This window comes from Rhipicephalus microplus, chromosome 3, assembly GCF_043290135.1.
Source record: "Rhipicephalus microplus isolate Deutch F79 chromosome 3, USDA_Rmic, whole genome shotgun sequence".
In the NCBI taxonomy this organism is placed as follows: domain Eukaryota; kingdom Metazoa; phylum Arthropoda; class Arachnida; order Ixodida; family Ixodidae; genus Rhipicephalus; species Rhipicephalus microplus.
The window spans coordinates 96,912,219-96,936,075 of record NC_134702.1 but is presented as its reverse complement, the minus strand read 5'-3'; the positions used below and the strand labels follow the sequence as shown (position 1 = coordinate 96,936,075).

The following is a 23,857-nucleotide window of genomic DNA, read 5'->3' as shown; positions in this document are numbered from 1 at the left end:
CTTCTCTTCCTCCTCCTGTTAATCGGGCGCAGCCCCGGAGAATGCTACAGCCTCCCCGAAAGGTTGTTCGGATCGATCATGAGCGACGAAAAACAGCAAGAACAAACAGCAACGTGGGCCACGTGACAACCAGGGACGGCCATTAACGCGCAGTTGCCCGCCTACGCAGCGATGGCGATGACAATGCAGCAGGGGGGGAGACAGGCAGAGACACGTGGTGGCGAAGAGGGTGACTGTTATATGTGCAGACGCGCGGCTGCGATCACCGGACATTAGCGAGGAAACGGAGAAACACGTGGCAGCGAGAGAGGAAGAGGAGGAAATATGGAAGCTGAAGAACAGACACTGGTGTGTCCTTTGTCTGAGTACCTTTCGCGCGTGCCACCTGGTGTTTAGTTCACAGTGATAAGGCTATGCTGTATGAGTGATGAAAAAAAAAAAAGGTAAGGCGAAAGGAAAGACTGGAAGGTTAATAATGATATCTGGGTTTTACGCGTCAGAACCTCGATACGACTGAGACAGACGCCGTGTAAAGGAGAACTGGTTACGGGTTCGATCGTTGCCGCGGCGGTCGTATTTTATGGAGGTGAAATGGCAGAGGCCCGTGTATAGTGTGCGATGTCACTGCACGTTAAAGAACACCAGACGGTCGAAATTTCCGGAGCCCTGTGCACTACAGTGTCTCTCAGTCATATCGTGGTTTCGATACGTGAAACCCTATATAATAATAAAAATAAGTTTAATAACAATAGCATTATCATTATTATTATTATTATTATTATTGTAATTGAAGAGCTATGAAATATCAGCCTCCCGATGTTATTTAACGTGCACTGGCATTGCACCACGTACACAGGACTTTACCATTTCGCCTCCATCGAAGTGCAACCGCCGGCGTTGTGGTCGAACCGGTGACATTCGGGTCAGCAACCGGGCACCCCCAACTGCTAAACTACCGCGGCGTACGAAATACACTGCAGGAAGGTGAATCGGAAGATGTCTACAATCGGCTACCCTATTTTGGGAAGGGCAAAGACGGTGTCAGATCATGGAAGAGAAGGGTTTACGACGAATGATGCAAAATAAGTAAGACTATAGGGTGAAGTGAGAAGGCTCCACGACAACATTGCGGGTGGGTATAGTCGCAGGCCGATGGTCCCCAATATGACCCCTCAGTTTCAAGAAAGATGTGTGAGAAAAAACTCTGGGGCTTGTATCTACGGTATATCATACGTATAAACCTTGTCTTTCAGGCTTGAAAGTCGCTTCAACATTTTGCAAAAAAGAAAACAAAGAAATCTGGCCCGTGCAATCATATTGATGAGCTGGACATATTGAGGTAAGTTCGCAGCTGCGCAGAAATGAATACCAGCTTCTTGGCCGGCCAATAAATAAATACTAAGTCTGTAGCAATTTTACGTAAAAATAGCAATAAAAACGTGAGGAGAATACCCTCAGTGATGGTATGGCAATATGGGAGACTATCCACCTAGTCTCCCTTTCGCCGTTTTCGTTGAGGGAAATAGTATGAAGAAGAACATTGAAATTCTCGCAGCCCTTTACTGAGTTATAGCTCAGTGTCTGGGGGCAAATCAGTGAGTGAGGCAACTGTAGAGAGTATGATGAACGTCCACGGTATGGGATGCAGTAATATGAAGCTCCTTCTCATTACCGCGGTAGCTCCACACTCGAAGTGCCTCAGTCCTACACTCTCACCTGAAACTTCGCTTTCCCATCTCGCGCGTAAACACACAAAACACTAACAGACATGATTCACATAAAAAACAGCGCCAATAACGAGGGACAAGAGAAAGAAGGAGACAGACAGCGGCACTGACTTACAACAATATTTGTTTGCTAGAACCGCACAATGTATGCTTGGGCAGTATCTGACAAAAAAAGAGAAAAATGCAAAACAATGAAAACAGTATCCACCTAACAACTACGTAACTAACTACGTAACTACGTAACCATGTTAACAGACAATTATACCAAGGAAATTGATAGATTGATTGATATGTTGGGTGTAACGTCCCAAAGCCATCATATGATTATGAGAGACGCCGTAGTGGAGAGGTCCGGAAATTTCGACCACCTGGGGTTCTTGAACGTGGACCCAAATCTGAGCACACGGGCCTGCAGCATAGAGCAACAGTATGCTACTCTATGCCTGCAGCATTTTCGCCTCCGCCGAAAATGCAGCCGTCGCGGACGGGAATCGATCCCGCGACCTGCAGGTCAGCAGCCGAGTACCTTAGCCACTAGGCCACCATGGCGGGGTGACCAAGGAAAGTATAAGTGATTTTATTATTAGTAGCAGCAGTAACGTCTATGTGACGAAATATTTATTGAAGTATGCACATATATGCCACGCGCGTTTCTATTTTCACTTTTGTTTCATACGGTTTTCGCCCACAAAGTCTGTCAGGAATGCTACACGCAAACTGTGTCCCACTGTTTCTCGAGAAGGTTCGCGATTATTGTGGATCGTTCTGTTAAGTCTGCGTGCAAGAAGCCAACACTCGATATAATTCCAGAACATGCGCGACGACCAGTGATAAGGCCCGCAATATTCGATGGCACATGTACAAATGCCAACGCGCTTCACCATCTGCCAGACTCCGTTGACCGGTGAAAAGTTCGGCTAAATAAAGAGTTTCATCTTGGACCGACAGTCTGCTACCTCCATCGACGTCACGACCCCGTTATTATATATACCCTACGAAAATGAGCGGAGGGTCGAGCACCGCTCTTCGTATAGATAGTCTGTCACGTTATTCGAAGGTCAAGGGTTCGGTATTTGGTGGTGGCGTGTTATCTTTTCATCTCCTTATCTTTCTTTACACTTAAAATAAGTTTACTACTAATAAAACTTCCTATGTTTCTCTTGGCGTCATTATCTGTTAGCCCTCATTATTATGGTTTTCGATGAGTAAAACGAGCCCTTAAATACCCGCTTGTTTCCCGTAAACACATCAAGTAACTTTCGTTGAAAACTCAACGCCAATGACCTGACTTTGCCGCTGCGTAGCGCTGTTGCGCAACATTATTGGAGCACGGGCTTCTCCGCATCGACCTTAAGCGTGCGTAGGCTTATTCGAGAATCACTAAACGACACAAGCAAATCGCGAATGTTCTCGCCGATGCCGTGGACTCAGCAAGGACGCGTTTGAACAAGGTCAGCGCTTAGGTGCTGCGTACGTGAACCCTGGTCAACGTGCTGACTCGGTCGAGGAACACGCGGCCTACTTCGTAGGATGACCGTTGACCCGGAAAAGGCCTCTAGAGAATACAAAGGGTTAACTGCCGAGTCGGATGGAGGGTTTGTTTGACCAGTGTTCCACGATATCGTCGCTCACTTAGATTCAAGTTCGGTCGGGCGAGGCTTGCAGAGTCGATCGAAGGGGAACGTGAGACTTCTATGCTGGGACTCGATTAGATAACCTTCTTGTTTGTCATCAGTGCGTGTTTAGAGACGTGCTGGGCGCTTTTTGTACGGGTCACTGAGAATGTACTGTGCTAGACCGCTTCGGTTTTGCGGTGCCACAGTCCGAAGTGCCTGGAATAGGATGTAGGTGATAAGAAAAAGTTTGCAAGAGCTTGAATCAGCCGGGTGCAATAAAAAGAGAGATAGTCGATTAGGTTCAAGATTGCAGATCTGGTGGAACATGGCGGACGCAAATAGACAGACACACACACACGTATATGAGGCTTTTTTTTTTTGTAAAAGAGCCAAATGCAAAAACCGAAACTAGGCTAAAGTTTAGTGGAACGAAAAGCATGCCTAAGAATCTTCCATTTATAGAACAGTTATAATCAAAATGGGACAATCGTTTATAGTAATATAAGCTCGAAAACGCGGTTTCTAATCAAAAATGAGCCAAGTACTCTGTTTTAATCAAAGTGAGGCACATTGATTAAATCAGCTCTGCGCCAACCAACATGGTTCCACCCAAAATGTTTCTTTTTTGTTTTAGTTGCTTTGTTGTCATGTTTACGTTCCATAATTAGATTTTCTGGTGCGAGTTGACACTCATTGAAGGACATGATGCTTAACGACAAAGCTAGATTGTGAAGACCAAGAGGCGGACTTGCCTACTTCTTTATGCATCTTGGTTATTGTTCTCGACATTAGCACAACAGTGTATATATATATATATATATATATATATATATATATATATATATATATATATATATATATATATATCTTGTTCTCCATTCACTCCAACACGGTATATTTGAAATAAAATAGGTATGAATCAAATATATTGGGCGTGTATCTATTTCCTAAACAAGCAGAAGCGGTCAAAAAAGGCATGGCATAAAACTAACTGGAACACTTTGCAAGTCCTTCAATTAGTGCCAGGAACAAGAAAATACTGATGACAGTCCAGAATGGTGCCCCTTTTGCCAGAAGGACCACTCGCTCTTGAAGTCTAGTGATCCCTACTACGCCCATGCGTCGAAGCGCGGCAGCGATGGAAGCACAAGTACGATGTCAATTCTATCACGAAATATTAATACGTACATTCAAACAGTTTTACACCTATTTCACAAGCTAATTCATGTCCAAATGAAATGTTTCAATAAATGAGCTAAATAGAAACTTCAGTTCATAATAATGTCGTTATTTGGCTTTTTTAGATTTTAGCCCCATTATAGATTTGTGGTATTTAGGGGAGAGGAACATACTGGCAAAAAGTTCTTTGAGCAGGCCCAACCATATTGTCAATAGAAAAAAGTTCGTTTTTCTCAGATTCATTCAAAGTGCACTTGGCTCTTTTGGTAAAAAAAAAAAAACGCCTCATATGTAAATACTGATATTAATATTGTAACTTGGGTTTTAGGTTTCAATTGAACCACGACATGATCACGAGAAACACCGTAGCGGAGGGCTATGGAAATTTCGACAACACGGGGTTCTTTAACACTCACCTAAATATAAGCACACGCATCTCTAGTATGTTGCTTCCATCGAAGTGTGGCCGACGAGTTCTGGATTTCATTACGCGACCTATAAATCAGCAATCGGGCACCATAACAACTATCGCAACGCCGCGGGTTGCACAACCGAAGATTCACGCACATAAATACACTGAAATCTGCGAGGCCACCCCAGTCGACGTTTGGAATCTGATATGAACAACACACCTGCTCATGTGTTCTTTGCAATGATTTAGTTTCATCAGATAATAACGCTACACGTGGTTTTACGCACCACGTGGCAATTGAGCCCCCTCGCCCGCGGGTGCAATTTCAGTCAGCGACCAGCGGGGGTTCCTGATTGGAGGCTTCGAACTTCCAGCTGATGCAAGGGATTGATTGATTGATTGATTTGTGGGGTTTAACGTCCCAAAACCACCATATGATTATGAGAGACGCCGTAGTGGAGGGCTCCGGAAATTTTGACCACCTGGGGTTCTTTAACGTGCACCCAAATCTGAGTACACGGGCCTACAACATTTCCGCCTCCATCGGAAATGCAGCCGCCGCAGCCGGGATTTGATCCCGCGACCTGCGGGTCAGCAGCCGAGTACCTTAACCATTAGACCACCGTGGCGGGGCAGATGCAAGGGATCCCCAGGGCTTATAAAAGAACCGAGCGGCGCAAAGAGAGGGAGAGCGTCCGAAGAAATCCCGGCTCATCGTGGCACCTCAATGCGAGCTCTTTAAGCTGTCAGCCCCAGTGCCGAATACGTAACGCCTCTATTTATGCTGCGCATAAATGTTTTGCCTTAACTCACCCTCGCCTTGTCCGCTCCGTCTATCAGCTCTGCGCACATGTAGCCGCGAGCTGAGGCACGCGATTTCCAACACTGCGTAGAAAACCGACTTGCTACCCGTACAGGGCCAGAGAATGAGGGCCGGAAAGAGGATAGAAAGAAACAAATACAGCTAAAACAAATAAGATAAAAAACACACATCCACACATGCAGCATGTTCCGATAAGAGTCGTTTGGTGAGAACAGCTGAACGTAGAGAACGCAGGAGCAACTGCACAGCCCCCCCCCTCCCCCCCCCTTTTTTTTGCGACGTACAGGACCAGCCAGGCCGCACGCGCAACTCAATTAGCGGTGCACATTGTCTTGTATACGAACAGTGTCTTGTGCTTTCTATGTAAAAGAATCGTCTAGCATTCTTGCAGGTGAACATGAATGGTGCTCAACTTCATTCTTTAAGCATAGGGCGCCGACAGCGCTAATATGGTGTTTCTTCCTCACGTTATGTTAGTCCTAACTCAAATTCCTGGCCTCACATAAACAAAGATGTCGATTAAAATTCTAGTCGTGCCAAAGCCTTCTGTTATCTGCTGTGTGGTGTAGTAGAATCAAACGCACTAGCTTAGGCCGACCCCATTGCCTTCTAATGAATTCTCACTCTCTATAGACGACACTTTCGAGGTAGCTAAATTTGATAGACACAAAATCTGGAAGAAATGTGTTAAATACATGTGCGCTAAATGAATACGTGTGGTTAAATGGGCTGTAAAAAACCTCATAAAATACAAAAAAAGAGCACGTCATTCTCTCCTGGCACTTCCCGTCCAATTCATAACGCTAGCAATATGTTCACATGTCGTGACGAGGAAGTGTGCTCTCTACTGGTCCACATGCGAGAGATATTATTTGCGAAGTGTCCCCTACCCTGCTTTTCCATTAAGTTGCACAAACATTCTGCTTCGTCTGGCTATGATAGAAGATCCACCGATATTGCTTTTTTTTGTGGCTTTTCGACTGCGCATGCGGAGTTAAAGGTACACTAAAGGCAGCAAATAAGTCGACGTTGATTGTTGAAATAGTTGTACAGAAACCTCGTGGTGTTACGTTTGTGCCAAGGAGGGGCCTTTTTTGAAATAAAATCGTGTTTTAGTGGTCCGCATCGGGTTAGCGGACTTCAAATTACCCGCCTCAAGAAGGGGACCTACTGACGTCACTGTTGCGGTGCGCAACGTTGCCCGTCTTTACTGCTCCAGTAGCAGCAGACCGAAAGCAGCGGGGGTCACAGCAGCAACAACTGCCATTTATCAATTGCCTACCATTGGCCCTGAGATTGCAGACGTTTTTTGGGTTCAACTGCGCCCTGCTAGATGACACCACCTGTCCAGTGTAACTACAAGAAAATATAATTTTTGGCCACTCGCACCTTTCCCCATAGTAACGTCCGGTGGCTCTTTTTTTCCATAAACCAAACAGAAACGAACAAGTAGCATTTTATTACGTCTCTTGATTCACGGAAGGTTATTCATTTAGTGCAGCTAGATCGTTTACTAGTGATTAATTGTAGGCGGTCCGTCTGACGTCATCGGTATCATTTTGAGAATGTCCTACTGCGGCGCATGTGTTCTTGTGCATTTACCTTAATTTCTAGGTAAGTAGGGCACCGCTGTTGATAAGATTGTCATTTTAGACGTTGTCGTACATTGAGATTTTACTCGACGTAAATTGTTATTTGACTTTTGTGTCCCTTTAACAATGCGAATATGCCGAAAAGCGCGAACTTTTTAGAGGCTCCACGTTTCGTGCTAACATTTCTCAGGTGTCGTATAAAGAAATAAGCAGCGAGGATCGAAGAGATTCCGTTTTTGGAAAGAGTTGTGCAGGCAATAAAGAAAGCCCTCACTTGTCCTCTAAATCAGTCTGGTTTAGAAGCCATTGAACAGCGAAGCCCACTATAGGTTCTGACAAACACTCCCGTCTTTTGCGCGTAATAAAGGATTCCGCAAGAAAGTAGACAGCAAATACAGAAAAAAAAGAAACGGTGACATATTACTGCCAGTCAGACTGCAGCATTTGAAAATTAGGTGAATAGCGAGGCCGAAGAGGCGCAGACGGAATAGCGCACTTGACGTCTAAGTGGAGGCGTCTATTCCGCTCTAATAGAGAAGACGCTGCACGCCAACGCACGTCCGCTGCAGTGCCTCGAAAAGAGTGGTTCTATAGAGGCAGTAGAAGCAGACGCAGCAGAAACATCTTGATTTGGATGCTGCAAGCGCAGTTCATTACAAACGCGATTCCCTTTCATCTATATATTTTTTCTAGTCTTCACTATAGACATCAGAGAGTTCCATTGATTCTAGTCCCACAAGTCTCGGCGAAAAATGAAGAAACGCACTAAGAGAACGAGCGAAGAGTAGGCCAGAACGTTCCAGGAACTTTCCACGGTTGGAACTAAACTATACCGTATACGACGCACCTCTCTCACACTTCGCCTAGTGCATGCTTTTCGTAGCATCACTCCTGCTGTCAGTAAACTGCAGAGCACAAATTAGGGTGCGAGACATAGAAGAGAACAAACATCACGGTACAAAGACTAACTCGCAACTACCTTTATCGTGGAGGAGAGGAATAACCTCGCAAAGAACACGCGTGAACGCACCCGCATTAGCCGAAGCCCTTCTTGCACCGCGCAACAGACGCCTCTCCTTTCTCTCTCTTGCATCGCCCTCGTCGGGCACTCGTATAAAGACGAGAAATATAAAGGCGAAAAAAAAAGGCGAAAGCTCAGATAGTAACCGATAGACAATGCGGTCGTGATGTCAAAGAAAGAAGAAATCCCTTTCGTGCCTCCACGGCAGCGCGTATTCAAAGCGGCAGGTCCGCAATGTCCCTTCCCTCGTTAGGCGCTGCGGCCGTATAGGCGACGTCGATTGTGCCACGGTCCGCTGCGTTGAGGTCGGCCTCCATCCTTTCTCGCCAGAGTGGCCGCTGCGCCACACCGTACAACCTGAATTGGTTCGTTTAAGCCTGTCAGAGAGAAAGTCTGCTAGAGAAAGAGAGAGACAGAGAGAGAGAGAGAGAGAGAGTTGCTGGCAGAGGTGCTTCGCGGCACGAGAAGTATATACGGTATGCACCACGGTGAGAGGGGCAGCGGTGCGTTGCGGCCCCCGCGTGAAACGGCCTTCTCTTCGGTCATGCGCGTCAACTCGACGCGCGCCCAGTGCAGAACCAGGGCTGGAACTTGGAAGTGAAGGCGGAAGGGAAGTTAGAAAGCTCGGCGAGTGAAGGTGACCTCTGGAAGGGCCAACAACGCCTACTGCCCAAGTTATTCGGAGAGAGAATCTCCTCACTATGACAAAGTGTGTAAGAAGTCGATAATTGGCAGATTGCTGTTTTTTTTTTCTATGGCTGCCCGAAGAAAATGAGAAACTTTCGAATTACGAATCTAACACTATTCCATTCAATTCGGTAGTCGGATTAAATGGCTCATATTCGAAATACCAACTATTTCTCGAATAAGTTTCACATAACCAGTCATACCTAAAACCTCCCTCCCCTCCCATCGAAAAAAAAAAACACATTGAAACATCAAGGGCGCACTTTTACTGTTTTAATAATTGCATTACCACTATAAATGCAGCCAAACCATTCACGGCACTATCGATGGCATATTAATTGTAGATGACAATGTTTAAAGTATACTTAAAACTCGGGCGTTGGCAGCGCGCGCAAGATTCTTCAAATTTTTATTCGTCATCAAGAGATTCAAGACGTTGTTTCATCAAGCTGTCATATTTTTTTATGCCTCAGTTTCATTTAAAACGTGACGACAAAGTACCACCTTCAATTCTGAAGTAACCACTCTTTTTCAGCGTACTGCTACAAAATATATTTGGTAGGCTGCCACTGCGTACACAAGCTTATCTCAGTTTATATAAGCTTGGATTTGTTTGTCTACTAAAGTTAGTAGTGACGTATGCAGTATATATATTCTTGGAATTGTTTGCCTGCTAAAGTTAGTAGTGGTGTATGTTTGTAACTATTTGTTGGAAATTAAATGTATTATAGAACAGTTTCGGAAATAATTGTCTTGCTATTCGAGACCTGTTCGACCACTACTCAATTTCTACTCGTATTCGAATCACCACCTTTCCTATTCGACTCGTTCTCAATTTGGTTATAAAATTTACCGACAGACTGCCAGTGTAATCTGAACTAAGCAACGCTTAACGCAAGAACGTTATCTGCTGAGGCGAGTGTAGCTGCTTATTTAAGGAATCAAAGACTGTTAAATGGGATGTATGTATAATAGTTCTCCGCGAAGGTAGGAGGACCCACGAGGCTTACACACTGCTGAAGAACGGTCACGTCCTGTGCTACTGTGGTTTAATTCACAGAGAACTAGGGGTGGGGTTCCTTATTCGTAAACATATAGCTATCTCCCCCCCCCCCCCCCCCCCACACACACACAGCGTGGTATCCAATAAACACAGGCGTTGTATCAACTAAACAATTGTAAGGAATTTCGTGCCAATTGTTCATGCAGTGGCTGACGACGATGAAGAAATATGGCTGAAGTGGGAATGTGCCACAGTTAATAGGGGAACAAGAACAAGCTGCATTGGACGGCCCACTCGTTATACGCTATTCGCATTGTTCGACGACTGGTTGTTCTTTCGCTGTTTTAAAACGCTTTATGAATCGTATTAATGCGATTGCTTTCCCGACATCAAGCCTGCCTAAGGCACGTTTACCAACAAATCACAAGCGCCAGCGTAGCTCAGTGCTAGAATACTGGGCTGGCACGCAGCGGACCAGGGTTCGAGCCCCATTGTGTCTTCGGTGCTAGATTTTCCAACACGTCACAACCACCGGCGTAGCTCAGTGGTTGAATACTGGGCTACAGCACCCAGCAGACCCGAGCTTCGAGCCCCACTGTGTCTTTGTTGCTAGTTCTTTTTCCTACGGACACCGGCGGTGGAGAGCTAGGCGAGACCCGAGTTGTGATCTCATAACAGCTTTCGCTGTAATACTGTCGCATTAGTGAGAGGGTGACAAGTGTCGTAAATACCCTCAATAAAATGTACAAGATCGAGCTGGTACATGCCTAGGCACCTATACATCAAGACATGATGATCATTTGGTTGAACGCTTCTACGAAGACCTATATTTAGCAATAAATAAGGTAGAGACACAGTATGCTGTACTGAAGGGAGACTTGATGCCAAGGCAGATATGAAGCAGGCTGGAAACCATGTGAAGGGGAAGGGGATATGGCATTGGTTCTAGAAATGCCAGAGAGGATTCACTATACTCGCAAAACAAAATTTAAAGACTTTGAATACCGTCTAGAAACAGCAGGCTAACCGTAAGTGGGCGTGGATGAGCGCTGATAGCGAAACTAAAAACGAATGAGACTTCATTCTGTGTACACACTCAGGCATTTTGCAGGATGTAGGAGTAGTTGGCAAGCTCCCGTGCTGCGACCATAGAATGGTAAGGCCTCGAATTCGCCAAGGCTTGAGAAAGGAACGGCCAAAACTGATACGCAACCAAGAAGCTAATGAATGAGATAGTGGTGAGAAGGAAAGCAGAGGAATTTAGAATTTCACTTGAGCATAGATTCGCGTTTCTAATTGGGGAAACCAACGTTAGCGTTGATGCAATGAAGGATGCCACTTGTACCATTAAGGTGCATGTAATGGAAGTCGGGGGCACGGTCATTGACCAGGACACTGGCTAGTTATCCCGGGAGACGAGAAACCTCATTAAGAGACATCAAACCATAAAATTCTCAAGTATAATAGAGAAGATGGAACTGGCGGAGTTTTGGAAGTTAATCAATAGGCATAAGGCAGCCGATATAATATGGTATAACATGGAAAGAACTGAGCATGTCCTCCGGACCAAGGGCTCGACGGCAATGTGTAGTTTCTTGTATGGCAATCTGATTCCTTTCATCGAGATGAGCTGCCATTTCACGTTGCCACGTTTCATTGTTGCCCGTATGTTAGCGCATGGTAATCCTTGTTGCCTGTAGCTACTAAATCGTAGCGCTTTCAAGCATGTGGATGAAGGCCAATGCGCCTTTTCCAGTTTCCCGTGCTGTCATCTGCCATTTTGGTATGGTTTTGCTAAGGGCCAAAAGCAGAGGCAATGCTAGAACGAATGCATCCGAAACCAGCGGGCATTTCGCTACTTCTGTGCTATATAGGAAGGACGCGTGTGCAGCGACATTGTGAGAAAGGTGGATTCCAAGCAGTTAGAAGAGAGCATTGCGCAATGCGAAAGAAAGAAGGAACGAAAGCGAGAAAGAAAAGAAAGAAAAATAAACAATAAAAACGGTAAAAACGAACTAACGAAATAAATAAATAACTAAATAAAGACTGTTTTAATGCATTGTGTAAGCTTATAGACGGATTAATATGAAGTATAACGTGTATTTATTGTGCATTCATCCTGTATAGACAACAGTTTATAAAAAAGAAAAAAAATTCCTTAAACTCCCGAAGCATTCGCCTTGTCATAATGTTGCAAGGGGAGGGGGGAATCTTCCCACGTCTCCTGTAAAGCGGAGCAGCCGTGCTAGCGGACAATGTGCAGATCATGATATCTTCAACGCTGTGGTAACATTAGCTACACATGATCTTAAAATATACACTTTCATAAAAGCCACTCACCGATAACACTATAAAGAATGCCCCCGTCCTCCTCCCTTACATCAGGCGGCAGGCCAGTGCCATCGAACACTTGTAGCCCGAACTCAAATTTTTGACCGTATTGTTCGCCTATATAACAAGTTCATATAACAGTATGAATCAACGCTATATCGCATGCATGAAAGATAAGAAATTAACTTTCTTACATATGTATATCGATTAGGACGCAGTCGGAGAAATAGGATGAATAGAGATTACGCAATCGGTGGTGTGCAACTTTCGTCTCCACGTCCAGGAGCTCTAGATAATTACAAGGCCTCCAGATGTAAGGAAGCACAGAACACGCTTAATAATCTTACTCTGCACGCCAAGAAATAAAGAAGGAGATAGGGATAGTACATTATGCTACGTGAGTGTAAGTCCCCTAATCAAGTCACATGGTGTTGCAATAATAAGATGTGTGTGAGCCGACTTTTCTGCAATACGGCTATTAGTAGTTCTTAAACAGAAGTCAGAACGTTATTTTTGTTCATTTTATTCTGGAAATAATTTTAGAAAAGTACACGTTTAAGGTATTCGTTCTACGGCTGTGTGGGTTTCAATCGTACCGCATGGACGTCACGGTTAGTTTTCAGCTCACGTTTCATGGATACCAAGCCGGGATTGTTCGAGATGGTAAGTTGGGTTAAAGGAGTTCAAAAGCGCGAGAAAATATTTCGTTGTCGCGAATGGTGTTGGAAGGAGTTAAATTCAGGCTGGGTTAGGCTAAGCATAAACTGCATCATTCTCGCGCACTCGCGATGTTCATAAAAGGTGGAATTGTAACCAGACGCATGTCCGGTTCGCTAACCTGCACTGGGGAAGAGATAAGGGGGGGGGGGGGGGGAGATAGAAGATTGATGATTGATCGATATGTGTGGTTCAACGTTCCAAGCACACCTTATGATCATGAAAGGCGCCGCAGTGGAGGGCTCCGAAAATTTCGACCACCTGGGGTTGTTTACCGTGCACCCAAATCAGAGCACACAGGCCTACAGCCTTTTCGCCTCCATCGAAAATGCAGCCGCGAGCTGCGGGTAAGCAGCCGCGTGTCTTAGCCACTAGACAACCACGGCAGGGCAAAATAGAGAAGAAGACAGCGAAGAAAGATGCACAGAATCACGAGCACACTTGGGGGAGCTCGTGCAGTCTACAGGCGGTCGCTCAGATTTGTTGTGTTCAGGTACTTTAGTCGCACTTAGTAACTTTATGCGCCATCGAAGCACACGTTGGAGCTCCTCGAATCTTCTGTACCGAAAGCGGTATGGAGTGCAGTTAGTTCAAAACCATCCGGTGCGGGCATCGCTGAGTGACGTAGCGAGCGCAGCTGCACAGGATGTGTTCGATGGTCTCTTCAGCTCCACAGAAGTAGCACGTAGAGGTGCCCGCCGTACCGATGCGAAACGAGTATGCCTTTGTGAATGCAACAACAAACCAAAGGCGGCATAACAGTGTCCCGTCGAAACGGGAAAGCTCCGATGGTAGCTGTAGCTTGAGAGAATTAAGGATAAATTTCATATAGGTGCTTTTTGCAAGATGGTGGACGACCGAAACATGCGCGTAAGATCCCGAGGCAGCCAATAAAGATGTCTTGCCGCATCGGTCCTTGATAGACGAATCGAAACCACTATGGTCCTTCATGGCCTAAGCGGGCTGTATAGTCAGATAATGAATTCCCAGTAATACCGATTAGCGACTGGTATATATAATAACATGTCCTCTCGCTAGAGCCTGACGGTGGCAACGTCTCATTTCATGCACCAATCACTCAAGAGTCCTCTTACGCATTGCAACATGCCAACGATTTTAGGAGGTGAATAAAGAAGTCTCGCGGCTACATGCAAAAATGTTTGCTCGCCTTTAAAGGCGATTAACTGAAAGAAGCTTGGAGGACACTTGAGCTTTGCCTTCAATAGGAGAGCGCGATGGCGTAATCGGGATCCCTGTCTATCAACCTCTCATGCGTTAGCCATTTCGCATTGGTGGGTACCTAATTAAGCCACGCAGCAAGGAGAGGCGCATCTGCGTGCGACAGGTAAAGTTTTCAACTAGAATGCTTACTGCAGGCCTAATGCGCAAGATGATGAACTATGGCGCAGTGGGCACTTACTTTTCAAGTGCCCACTGCGTCATAGTTGATCGTCTTGCGAATTATGGAGGAATCACTATGCCGTCGTAAGGCAATACGTGCTCGTACGCAGCTGCAAGCTTCGTTGGTACTGTTACTCATGATGATGATGATGATGATGATGATGATGATTAATTAAGCCTGAGCGATATTTAAGGACCGGTTTTTTACCACATTTAGTACACATGGTGTGGCGCCTGGTGCTAATCTGCGTTGCTGCCATGCAATACTTTACATGTGCTAACACGACTCATCGGTATATATTCGAAAAAATGTGTAGTTTTAAAACTTCATATGTCCGGTTTTTGGTCAATAGCTCAGTGTGAGTACGAGAGTAATGACACCGACATCGCCACCAGGAAGCCCGAAGCGCATGCACAGAATCAAAATCACGCTTAACGTTTGCTCGTTCGACGAAACTTCGCTACGAAGGCAGGTGCCTGATCTTCCGTATGTTGGCAATGGACGAGGTAGTGGACTTTCAAATTTTGTGAGCACTGGGCGATCTCGCTTTGCTGAGTATTTTTCGACTCTAGTTATGTAACTACAGCGTCGGCGGGCCCAGAAAATATATACCGCACTTTGTGTAGACGGGGCGTGATGTGACAATCGTTCAGGTTTACACATGATGACATACATTAAAGGGACACTAGACAGAAATAATGAATCAGTTTAGATGGATAAATATACTTTGAGAATTATAATGTCGATGATTTGACCATCATAAGTCTATTTATTAAAATGGGAGAAAATCAAGTTTCAAGATTCATTGTTGAAAGTTAGCGCTGTGTTGTGTCTATGTGCCTTCTCTTGTCCGTGTTCGTTGTCTGCGCTACCATCCATCATCAAGATTCATACTTCAGTTTTTTTCCAAAATCTCCACGCGTGAAGTCACTGATTTCAAAGGGTAGTGATCGTATTTAGGAGCCTTTGGCCCTATAAAATTGGCCAGAAGTGCAGCATGGAACATTTGCGCCTGCGAGGAGACGCTTGAGCCCATTAAATGCCACTGCCCACCATACCAATCTGAACGACGTGCTCATGGAAGTCTAGCTTCGTCAGCTGAATTCAAGGCCACTTACAGAAAAGATCCTGGGACCTCGGCCGACGGTATCACATACGCGCAAAGCCACGAAAGTTCTCTTGTGCTTCTTAAGGACCACCGGACTTCCCGAGCCTGGGCGAAAGAACAGCGTGAGGCCGTGCTGTGTAGTCCCGAGCTGATTAATCATTCATCTCTTCTTACTCCTCTTCTTTTCTATCTCTTTCCTTTCTGTTATTCCTCCTTTACCTCACTCCAAGTGTAGGGTAACCAATCGAGTCAAGCTTGTTTAACCTCCCCGCCTTTCCTCTATATTTCTCTCTCTCTCTCTCTCGAGAGAGAGAGAATAAGTTGAGAGAAGTGCAGGGAGGTAGGCCTCGTAGGCGTCGTCAAAATCTGTGACGACACGATTCGCGGCGATTGGTGCGGAAACTTCAAGGTGACGTCGTCACCCATTTTTTTTATTTGCTGCGTTTTCTCGCTTATTAGGCACCGTCTCCTCGCAAGCTCGGTGTTTTCGTTATTTAGATAGGTTAGTTGAATAATGTAAGAAAACCCGTATTGCCCTTTAGTGTCAATGCAGGGCTTCCGTGATCTTCGGGAGCTTCAGCCAACTCCTCATTGTGCGCACCAATAAGTGCTTCATCTAAGCGTGTGTGACATTGCAAAAATCTTTACCGCCCCATCACGAGCGCAGCCACAAGCATTTTTCAGGAGAGCGGGGCTGGTGTAAAAACTTTGGGGCGGGTCGGGGGAGGGGGGGGGGGGGGGGCTGACCCCTTAAATTCCTGCCTCCCCGAAGTTATGCCACTGCGCCACCTGTTTTCACTGTTGAAAGGACAACCTTAGGCCTCACTTACTTGGAAGCAGACGGACAGTGTCGCGTACCAAGCCACGGGCTGAATGTTGGCAACACCTGCATATAACGTTAAAGAAAGAGAGTAAAGAGACGACCATAATTGCGTTTGTATGCAAAACCCCCTTCCCCTCCCAAAATTTACATAAAAATTACACCGTCTCCCACTAAACGGAACCATGAGTATATAGCATGCGAAGCAGAGCATGGGTCGACTTAAAGTTTTGTTCATCCAGGGCACCTTCCCTGATGTTAACGTGTCCATGAATTCACTGTAGTTTCATCGCACGTCTGCGGAATCTCGTTCCCTGACGCAATCACGTGATTTTTGAAAAAGTGTAAGAGAGAGAGAGGCCACAGCCTTTTCAAAGCTGGAACGCGCTAGCGGGGAAGCGCGTTCTGGCACTGCTTGGGCCAGCAGTTGCACACGCGCAGTAAGTGTGGTAGCGCACGTCAGATTGAGCTTCGCTACAAGCTACTTCGCATTTGAAACAGTGAAGTAGCATCCGAGATTCCCCATTAGTAACAGCTTGATGAGTCCTTGGTGGTTAATATTAGACGTGAGGATAAAACAACACTACAGACGGTTGTAACAAAGTCATCTATGCTCCACCCCCATCATCGTCGTCCCACCCAGACTGAATTTACATAGATTCCATATCCAATCATTGTCAAATCATTTCCGTAACGTGGAAGACCTTCCACGTATTTTAGGTAGGCGATTTTTCTCACGAAAACCTATGTTCGTGTCTCTAGTTCTCGGTCGAAAGTTTGAACTGTTCCGAATTTCAGCTGACGTTCCGACATCGCTTCTCTGGGGAACTTATCATTTGAAGTAAACAGGGCAAACTTTTGCAAATGGGGGCAGCTTAGCCATTGGCAAGCCTGAAGGAAAACAGAGCTGGGCAGCCGCCTTTGTTTCGCTGCGGTTATATTCTTTCTTTCCCCCTCTCTTTGTTCTTTCCTCTTTTCCAGTTTTTTTTCTGTTTTTCCCTTTTTATTTCTAATTTTCTTCCTACTTTTCTCTTTCTCTCTCTCTCTATTTCTCCCTTGCCTCCTCGTTCACTTTTTATACTCGGATCCTGCTGTCGTATTTCCCTAGCCACAGCGGTGATGTCCACACTCCATATCATCGCGAAGGCGCTCGAAGAGCGAGAGGAAGAAGAGGTCTTATTGGCGCCAGCGCGCGCTCATTAGGCTATATCTATGAGCTGTATGTAGTTAGGCCTGCGCTACGCCAAGCGACGACGACGGCATACCGAGGCCTGGCCCTGTAACCTGCTCCGCACCTAACAGCCTTTAGATTAGCAACAAAAAATTACCAATGTTAGAACAGTTTGGTGAACATTTCGTGACCGACGCATTACAGGGAGCATAGGAACACGAAAAAGAGAGGAGAAAAAAGAGAGGGTAACAATAGATTCTTTTCACATCAGAAAAATGAAAAATAGATCAACGAGTGTTGCCTCTATTGTATCATTCAAAAGAGATATGAGCTTTCTAAATGAAAGATAGTAAATTTTGTCTTATATGGAAAGTGTGGGACTGATGTACGCGCGCACGTGTATTCTAGAATTTTATATAAAAAAAGCTCGGTTTGGTTCGAATAAACGGACATTTGACAGTCAGCTCTTGTCCTATGGCAGTTGTTCTCTTGTGTCTTTGTTTTGTCACCAGTTAGAACTGAATAATGACTAAAGACACCGGCACCAGAGCTGCGGCACGTCTGCCAATCATCCCATCTAAGAAATTTGGGCTACGGTGTTACTGTTTTAACAAAGGAAAGGCTCATTGCTCTCTCGTGGCTGAGTACGAAGTACTCGAGATCGTTAAACATATTTTTAAACACATATTACGCACGATAAAAATTTGAAGTTCTTAAAATGTCATGTTTGGCTGAGCAGTGATTTAAGTTTACCCATAGTGAAGCTTTCAAACGAGAACTGCAGTGATTCGAGCGTGTGAATCCGTATATGAAAAAGTCACCCACCTGAAATGCGTGATAGACGATTGACGTCAGGTAACTGAGCAAATGCGATCGTATTAGAGAATCTGCAGATTACACCTGAACAAAGATGTTCGTACAGCGTCGTCCTTTACCTGCCTTCCTCTTGTGTTTTTTTTCTCGATCCCACTGGTAGAATCCTTATTTCTATGGAAAACTCTTCATATCTTTAATAATTTCTATGACGGTGCATTAGGACTGAAATGTGGGCTTTTTGAAAGTGGGTAATTGTGAAGAGTATAAGACAGTAAGAACAGTTGCAAAATAAGAAATGAGTGCATAGTGCGAAAGTTTAAAAAAAATCACTTAATATAAACACAGAAAGAAGGAAACAGCATACTATACTCGATAAACGAGACAGTGCATAGTAATAATCCTTTTTTTTCTTCGCTCACGCTGTTATCCATAAAGTACGGATTGTTTTTATTTTTTTCTTTTCTATCAATGTCTTTTGTCCCAGTTACTTCTTTCATTACAAAACCCACAGCTTGAAACATAACCAACACATCGATTTGCAATCATTTTGAGTAGATTTTGTGACGCTGTCTATGAAACGAAAAATGAATAATTCTTATAAAAACGGTCATGACGTGCCTTAAACTCTAAGCTACTCATCATTCCTTTTTCTTGCAGCGCCTCAGCCGTCTTTCCATTATTGCACTAAGACTCGCATTGGCCAACTGGTCCTATACTTTCTTAATGTTTTTCTTACCCGCTTTGTGCCTTTAGTATGTTTTATAAACAAAGTTGGTGAGTATTCACAGATATATCTTGAAGTTATTTTTTACTCTGTAACTATTTTTGTACCAATATAATGTAGGTAGAGTCTACAGAAACCTAAGGAAGACATAACATGAAGATAAGGTTGGTTTGGGAATACAGGCCTACACCTTAATACTGATTGGGACTTAATACTGATTGGGACACCGTTAAAACATTTACACCGAAATAGTGACTCAGGGGTTACAAAAGCACTGGAGTTCGAAGAGGTCATTGTAATGAAGGGTCAATGCAAATGAACGTTTCCCGACGAAACCGACATTGAAAGTTCCCCGTCAGGCGTCACTACGTACTGGGGCCAGATCTAGAAGTACAAAAAAAAAAAGAAACTCGGGCAATCACTTGGTCTGTCGCAAGCTGAAGATGGCTGCGCCAAACAATTTGCGACAATCATGACTGGCCGAATGGCCAGTCCTGCCCCTTCCGTCTACATTCTTTCCATACAGGTAGAGAGAGAGAAAGACAAGAGATGGGTGGAATGCAAAGGGACAAGCTTGCCGGCGGCATGCATTCGTACTCAGTTATCCGCAGCAATGCCTCCCGTAAGGGGAAGCGCCGTTCGCGTAATTATTCGTAATTGGTTTCTCGTCAGGATCTACCGCATTGCAGATGCCGCCGCCCCGTTAATTCCTGCAGCCTGCAGTGTTTGTCTCTGGCACGGAGGAAGGAAGAAAATTAGCGGGGAGCATTGCGCAACGTGATCGAAGCCTACTGTTTTGGACAGATAACTACAAAAAAAAAATGTCAGAGCGAGCGGTAAGTTTTAACGTACGTTTCATCAGCTTCCACCATTCTGAACCATTTCACGGCGGTGAACAAAAATTGTGAATTTCGCCTCCGTTGATACATACGGCGCACGCTATAGCAGACACAAATGGAGAGGTGCTGACTCAGTGACCTTTTCTGTTTCCCCAATGTAAGCCATCAACGCAGCTTTAGGAGGGGGGCAAACCGCACGTCTGAACAGTTCATCAGGCGCGAGCCCACCCCATCATATTGAGTCGAAAAAGTAGACGCGGATGCGGTGCCTATACGCCTGTATTCCGCGTCGACCACTGCGTTGAAAGTAAGCACGCGCACCACGTATTCACCGAGCCAATGACAGCAGGGAAGGGCCGCGAAAATTGTTAAGCAGCTCTGTACTTCTGCATTTTTTATAACGAGTGACTGGGTTCAGAGGACGCCCACCACTGCAGCGTTGAAACGAACGGCAAGGTCCAGCCCCTCGTAAACTAGAGCTGAGGTGGTCAAAGTGAATCAATGGTACCAAAATGCTTCGTTCGACTTGTTTCTCGAAGGCGAAAGCCTAAGAGTTCTCATCAAACCTCGAAAATTGATCGACCTTCCACGTCAGCGTCGTCTACACGAGTGATGCGGAAAATTGTCATCATGTGATAATGACACCATAACATCACCGCTGACAGACATGATCGCATCCGCACGCTGTATGATAAGTAGCTTGGTCAAAGGCGGGCCAATCGCAGAGGCAGAGCAAAACTTGGTGAGGTGGCCTGGAGGCAGCGCAGAACCACTTAAGACGCTTTCGGCGAGTGCTGGTGCAGGAGCAATAACTGGGAAGGAAAATAGAGCTTGATATTTGGAGAACCGATACGCTGGGTCCCCAAGCTGCGTTGCGTAGGCTGTTGTTGCGTTCGGAGGAAGCAGCACAGTTTGAGAACTGGGTAGAACACAGGCGGCGTTGGATCAAACGCACGGAGTGCCACAAGCGGCGAAATTGAAATTACGCGACGTGCGGCCTATACTGCGGCTTGGACAACGCTGTGCCTGCATTATGTTGATGGCGACCGAAGACGCCTTGGGGACCCACGCTGGTTTTCGATTTTTGGGTCTTGGGGCAGCGCGAGCGCAAGAGCCCATGAGCGCTTTGGCTTCTGCTCATGTGCCCTGCCCACTCATAAGAAAGGAGCAGAAAGGAAAGGAAAACCAGATATGTTAACCAGTGGTGGTGGTAGTGGTTATAGAAGGAGAAAGGCACCTAATTTCTGCAGCCTGGTCGGGAGCACGGCGCAGTCTAGGGAAGGCTGGTATGCTACCCTATACACTGGTAAAAGGGGTGGGGGACTTTAAAGATGGCGAATTTTTCATGTCTTCCAGCTCCTTGGGGCCCCAATTCTTAAACTATAATAAGGTGCTTTTCGCTTTTCAGTCATGCGCAAGGAACTCTGTGAGCATTTCGGAACATGCGTTCTTCACTTAAATACTACCGCGTAAACACAAGACTCTCGATAAATATAAATTACTGCGAGATCTTGGCGCACGAAAGAGGAGGGGGCGAAGAAAAACGGAACGACATGAAGTTCAGTGATGACCAGCTGGCTATTCTGCCAGCCGGTCATGGCGCATCAAGTCACGTGTTTGGCCGAACGTTGTGGCTTTGCGGAGCATTCACTTGCCAAGGCCGGATGTGAGGCATAATGCAGCCTTCGAAGTTTTTTCTTTTTTTTCACCGTGGTCTCTGGCTTCTCAGTTCCCGGAGTGTGAACGCTTGCAACATAATGTGAACTAATGACGTCCCGGACTACAGGGACGTCGAGCAGCCCGATTGGGATAAGGGCCAGTTTCAATAAGGAGTTTTCCTCTTTTGTGAACTTTGTGCACAAAGTTTCCTACAAATACACTAGAGGGAACTCTGGCGCTAGTGTTGGAACGCTGGAACGCATAGAAAGAAGGAACGCATGGCAGTTAAACAAGCATGGGAAGGCTGGTTTAACGTAGTTGTCCACTCTTTCCTCTTTCGGCTTCATTTGGCTTCGAGTGGCCTGTAACCACTTTGCCACGAGACGACAATAAGCAAATGTTCAGCATTTACAATTCATCACCTTCTCCTTTCAGGCTCACTAATTCAAATCGGGTCACAAAGATCTACACGGTCGGTTCGTTTATTCGAGATGTAGCCTAGACAGCAAATGCGTTCGAAGCCCGCAAACACGTTGACTAGGCAAGTATGTATACTACCCATCATTCCACGGTGGCTGAACGAAACCAGCGCCAGAGTTCTTTCTAATGTCGGGAAACTCTAGACTGAACACAACTGAAAAGCTCGCAAAATCACTCGAAGCGACCGCATTACAACTTTTTTGTGTATTTGTATGATTACGCGGAATGAAGGCTAACGAGCACACTCGCAGTTTTCACATAACCTGATTCCTTTTCAAAGCAGTCTCGCGTATTGGAGCATAATAAACAAGAAAATTAAACAGTTGCAGCTAATATATTTTCACAAGCTAAAGCAATGAACCATATATTTAATGGGATGAGACGGAAGCACGGCTTACACAGACATTGATTAGTATACGGTGTTATGGAACGGGAAGCCTTCAGTAGCCTGCAATAACTATCAGATCATCCCCAGTTAACGAATATTAGTCATTGATTGAATCAGTGACTAAAAACTTCAAGCTTAGCTCAGCCTACACAAGTTATTGTGCAGATTTGATTAACGTTGTAACTTTGTTGGCTTCTTCGTGTTATATGAAGATGAAGCTTTGCGTGTGTTACGCCGCTTCAGTAGCGATGGTTTTCATAACTTTTTAGTTCGAAACACGCTCTTTCATAACTTTTAAAGCTTACCCACAGATCCTTCTGAAACCCTATAGCTCACTTCCCACTGAATGATTCGACTGACCCAAGCTGGGAGCAGACGGCGGACGCCGTAAAAGCAGCGCCTGCCAGGCGACCATGGATGCATCCCCGCGTCCCTGTCTGCCAGACAGGAAGCCAATAAAACACGCATCGTCGTTTTTTCTTCATTAGCGGCTGTGCGGCTGCCAGATAGAGGCGCGGCCCATGCTAACGGTATGAAGCCGGCGTGTGCATTGGTGGCTTTGTATGCTGTGTACGTGCGCACGGCGCTGCAATGCGAGCGCCGACGCATTGAATGCGCGCGCGACCTTGGACGTCCGGATCGTCCGCGCGTTATTACGACGAGACCTCGGCGTTTCGGCTTTCAGACATACGTGCGGGCAGACGCCATACAGTCATTCGGAACGTTTACTTATTTCTTTATTTCCGAACGCTGTTGTCACAGACAGACGCTGACAGAAAACACCGAGGTGCCGGCGTGTTTACACACGCGGTTCATTGTTTCGCGCCGGAAACGAGAGCGTATTGCGTTACGCTCGTGTGCACGTGTGAACTGTCGTAGGAAAATGCGATACGGGCTTCAAATTACGCGTAATGTGAAGGTATAAGCGCAGAAAAAAAAAACCGTACAGAAAGACAACGAGGACGAGCACAGACTTCCAACTGTGTTTTTATGAAGCGTGATCACGCGTGATCACCCTTAATAAAATTGTTATCAAATGTGTCACGAATATATTTTGTTGTGTTCATCTAACTTTAACATTGTGAAACACCAACAAGCCAGTTACCACAGCTCGTTTCAGATTATGCAGCGCTCAAAATCATCGCATAGTTTCATTGGCAAACTACATAAGCAAAAGCGTCCTCTATCTTTAGTATTTATGCCCCATTAAAACCATGCAGAATTTCCAGGTAGCAAATGCACGCACACACAGAAATACCTATGAAATTAAAAAAAAAGCTAGACAGAAATATTCAACTTAGGCCAAGGACTATTAAAGTAGCTGAAATTAGGCCCGCATGTT

The 23,857-nt window shown here is 45.4% G+C and overlaps 1 protein-coding gene across 2 annotated transcripts in view; it reads right to left on the bottom strand.

Moving 5' to 3' along the window:
* Positions 1-23,857, bottom strand: part of LOC119172225 (uncharacterized) — a 374,740-nt gene that overhangs the window by 2,799 nt on the left and 348,084 nt on the right. Inside the window, exon 8 of one of the 2 annotated variants that reach the window (XM_037423263.2) lies at positions 16,449-16,504. The exons of the other annotated variant lie outside the window; for it this stretch is intronic. Within the exon in view, the coding sequence (XP_037279160.2) occupies positions 16,449-16,504 (56 nt within the window). The remainder of the gene's footprint in view (positions 1-16,448; positions 16,505-23,857) is intronic. 2 annotated transcript variants of the gene reach the window in all.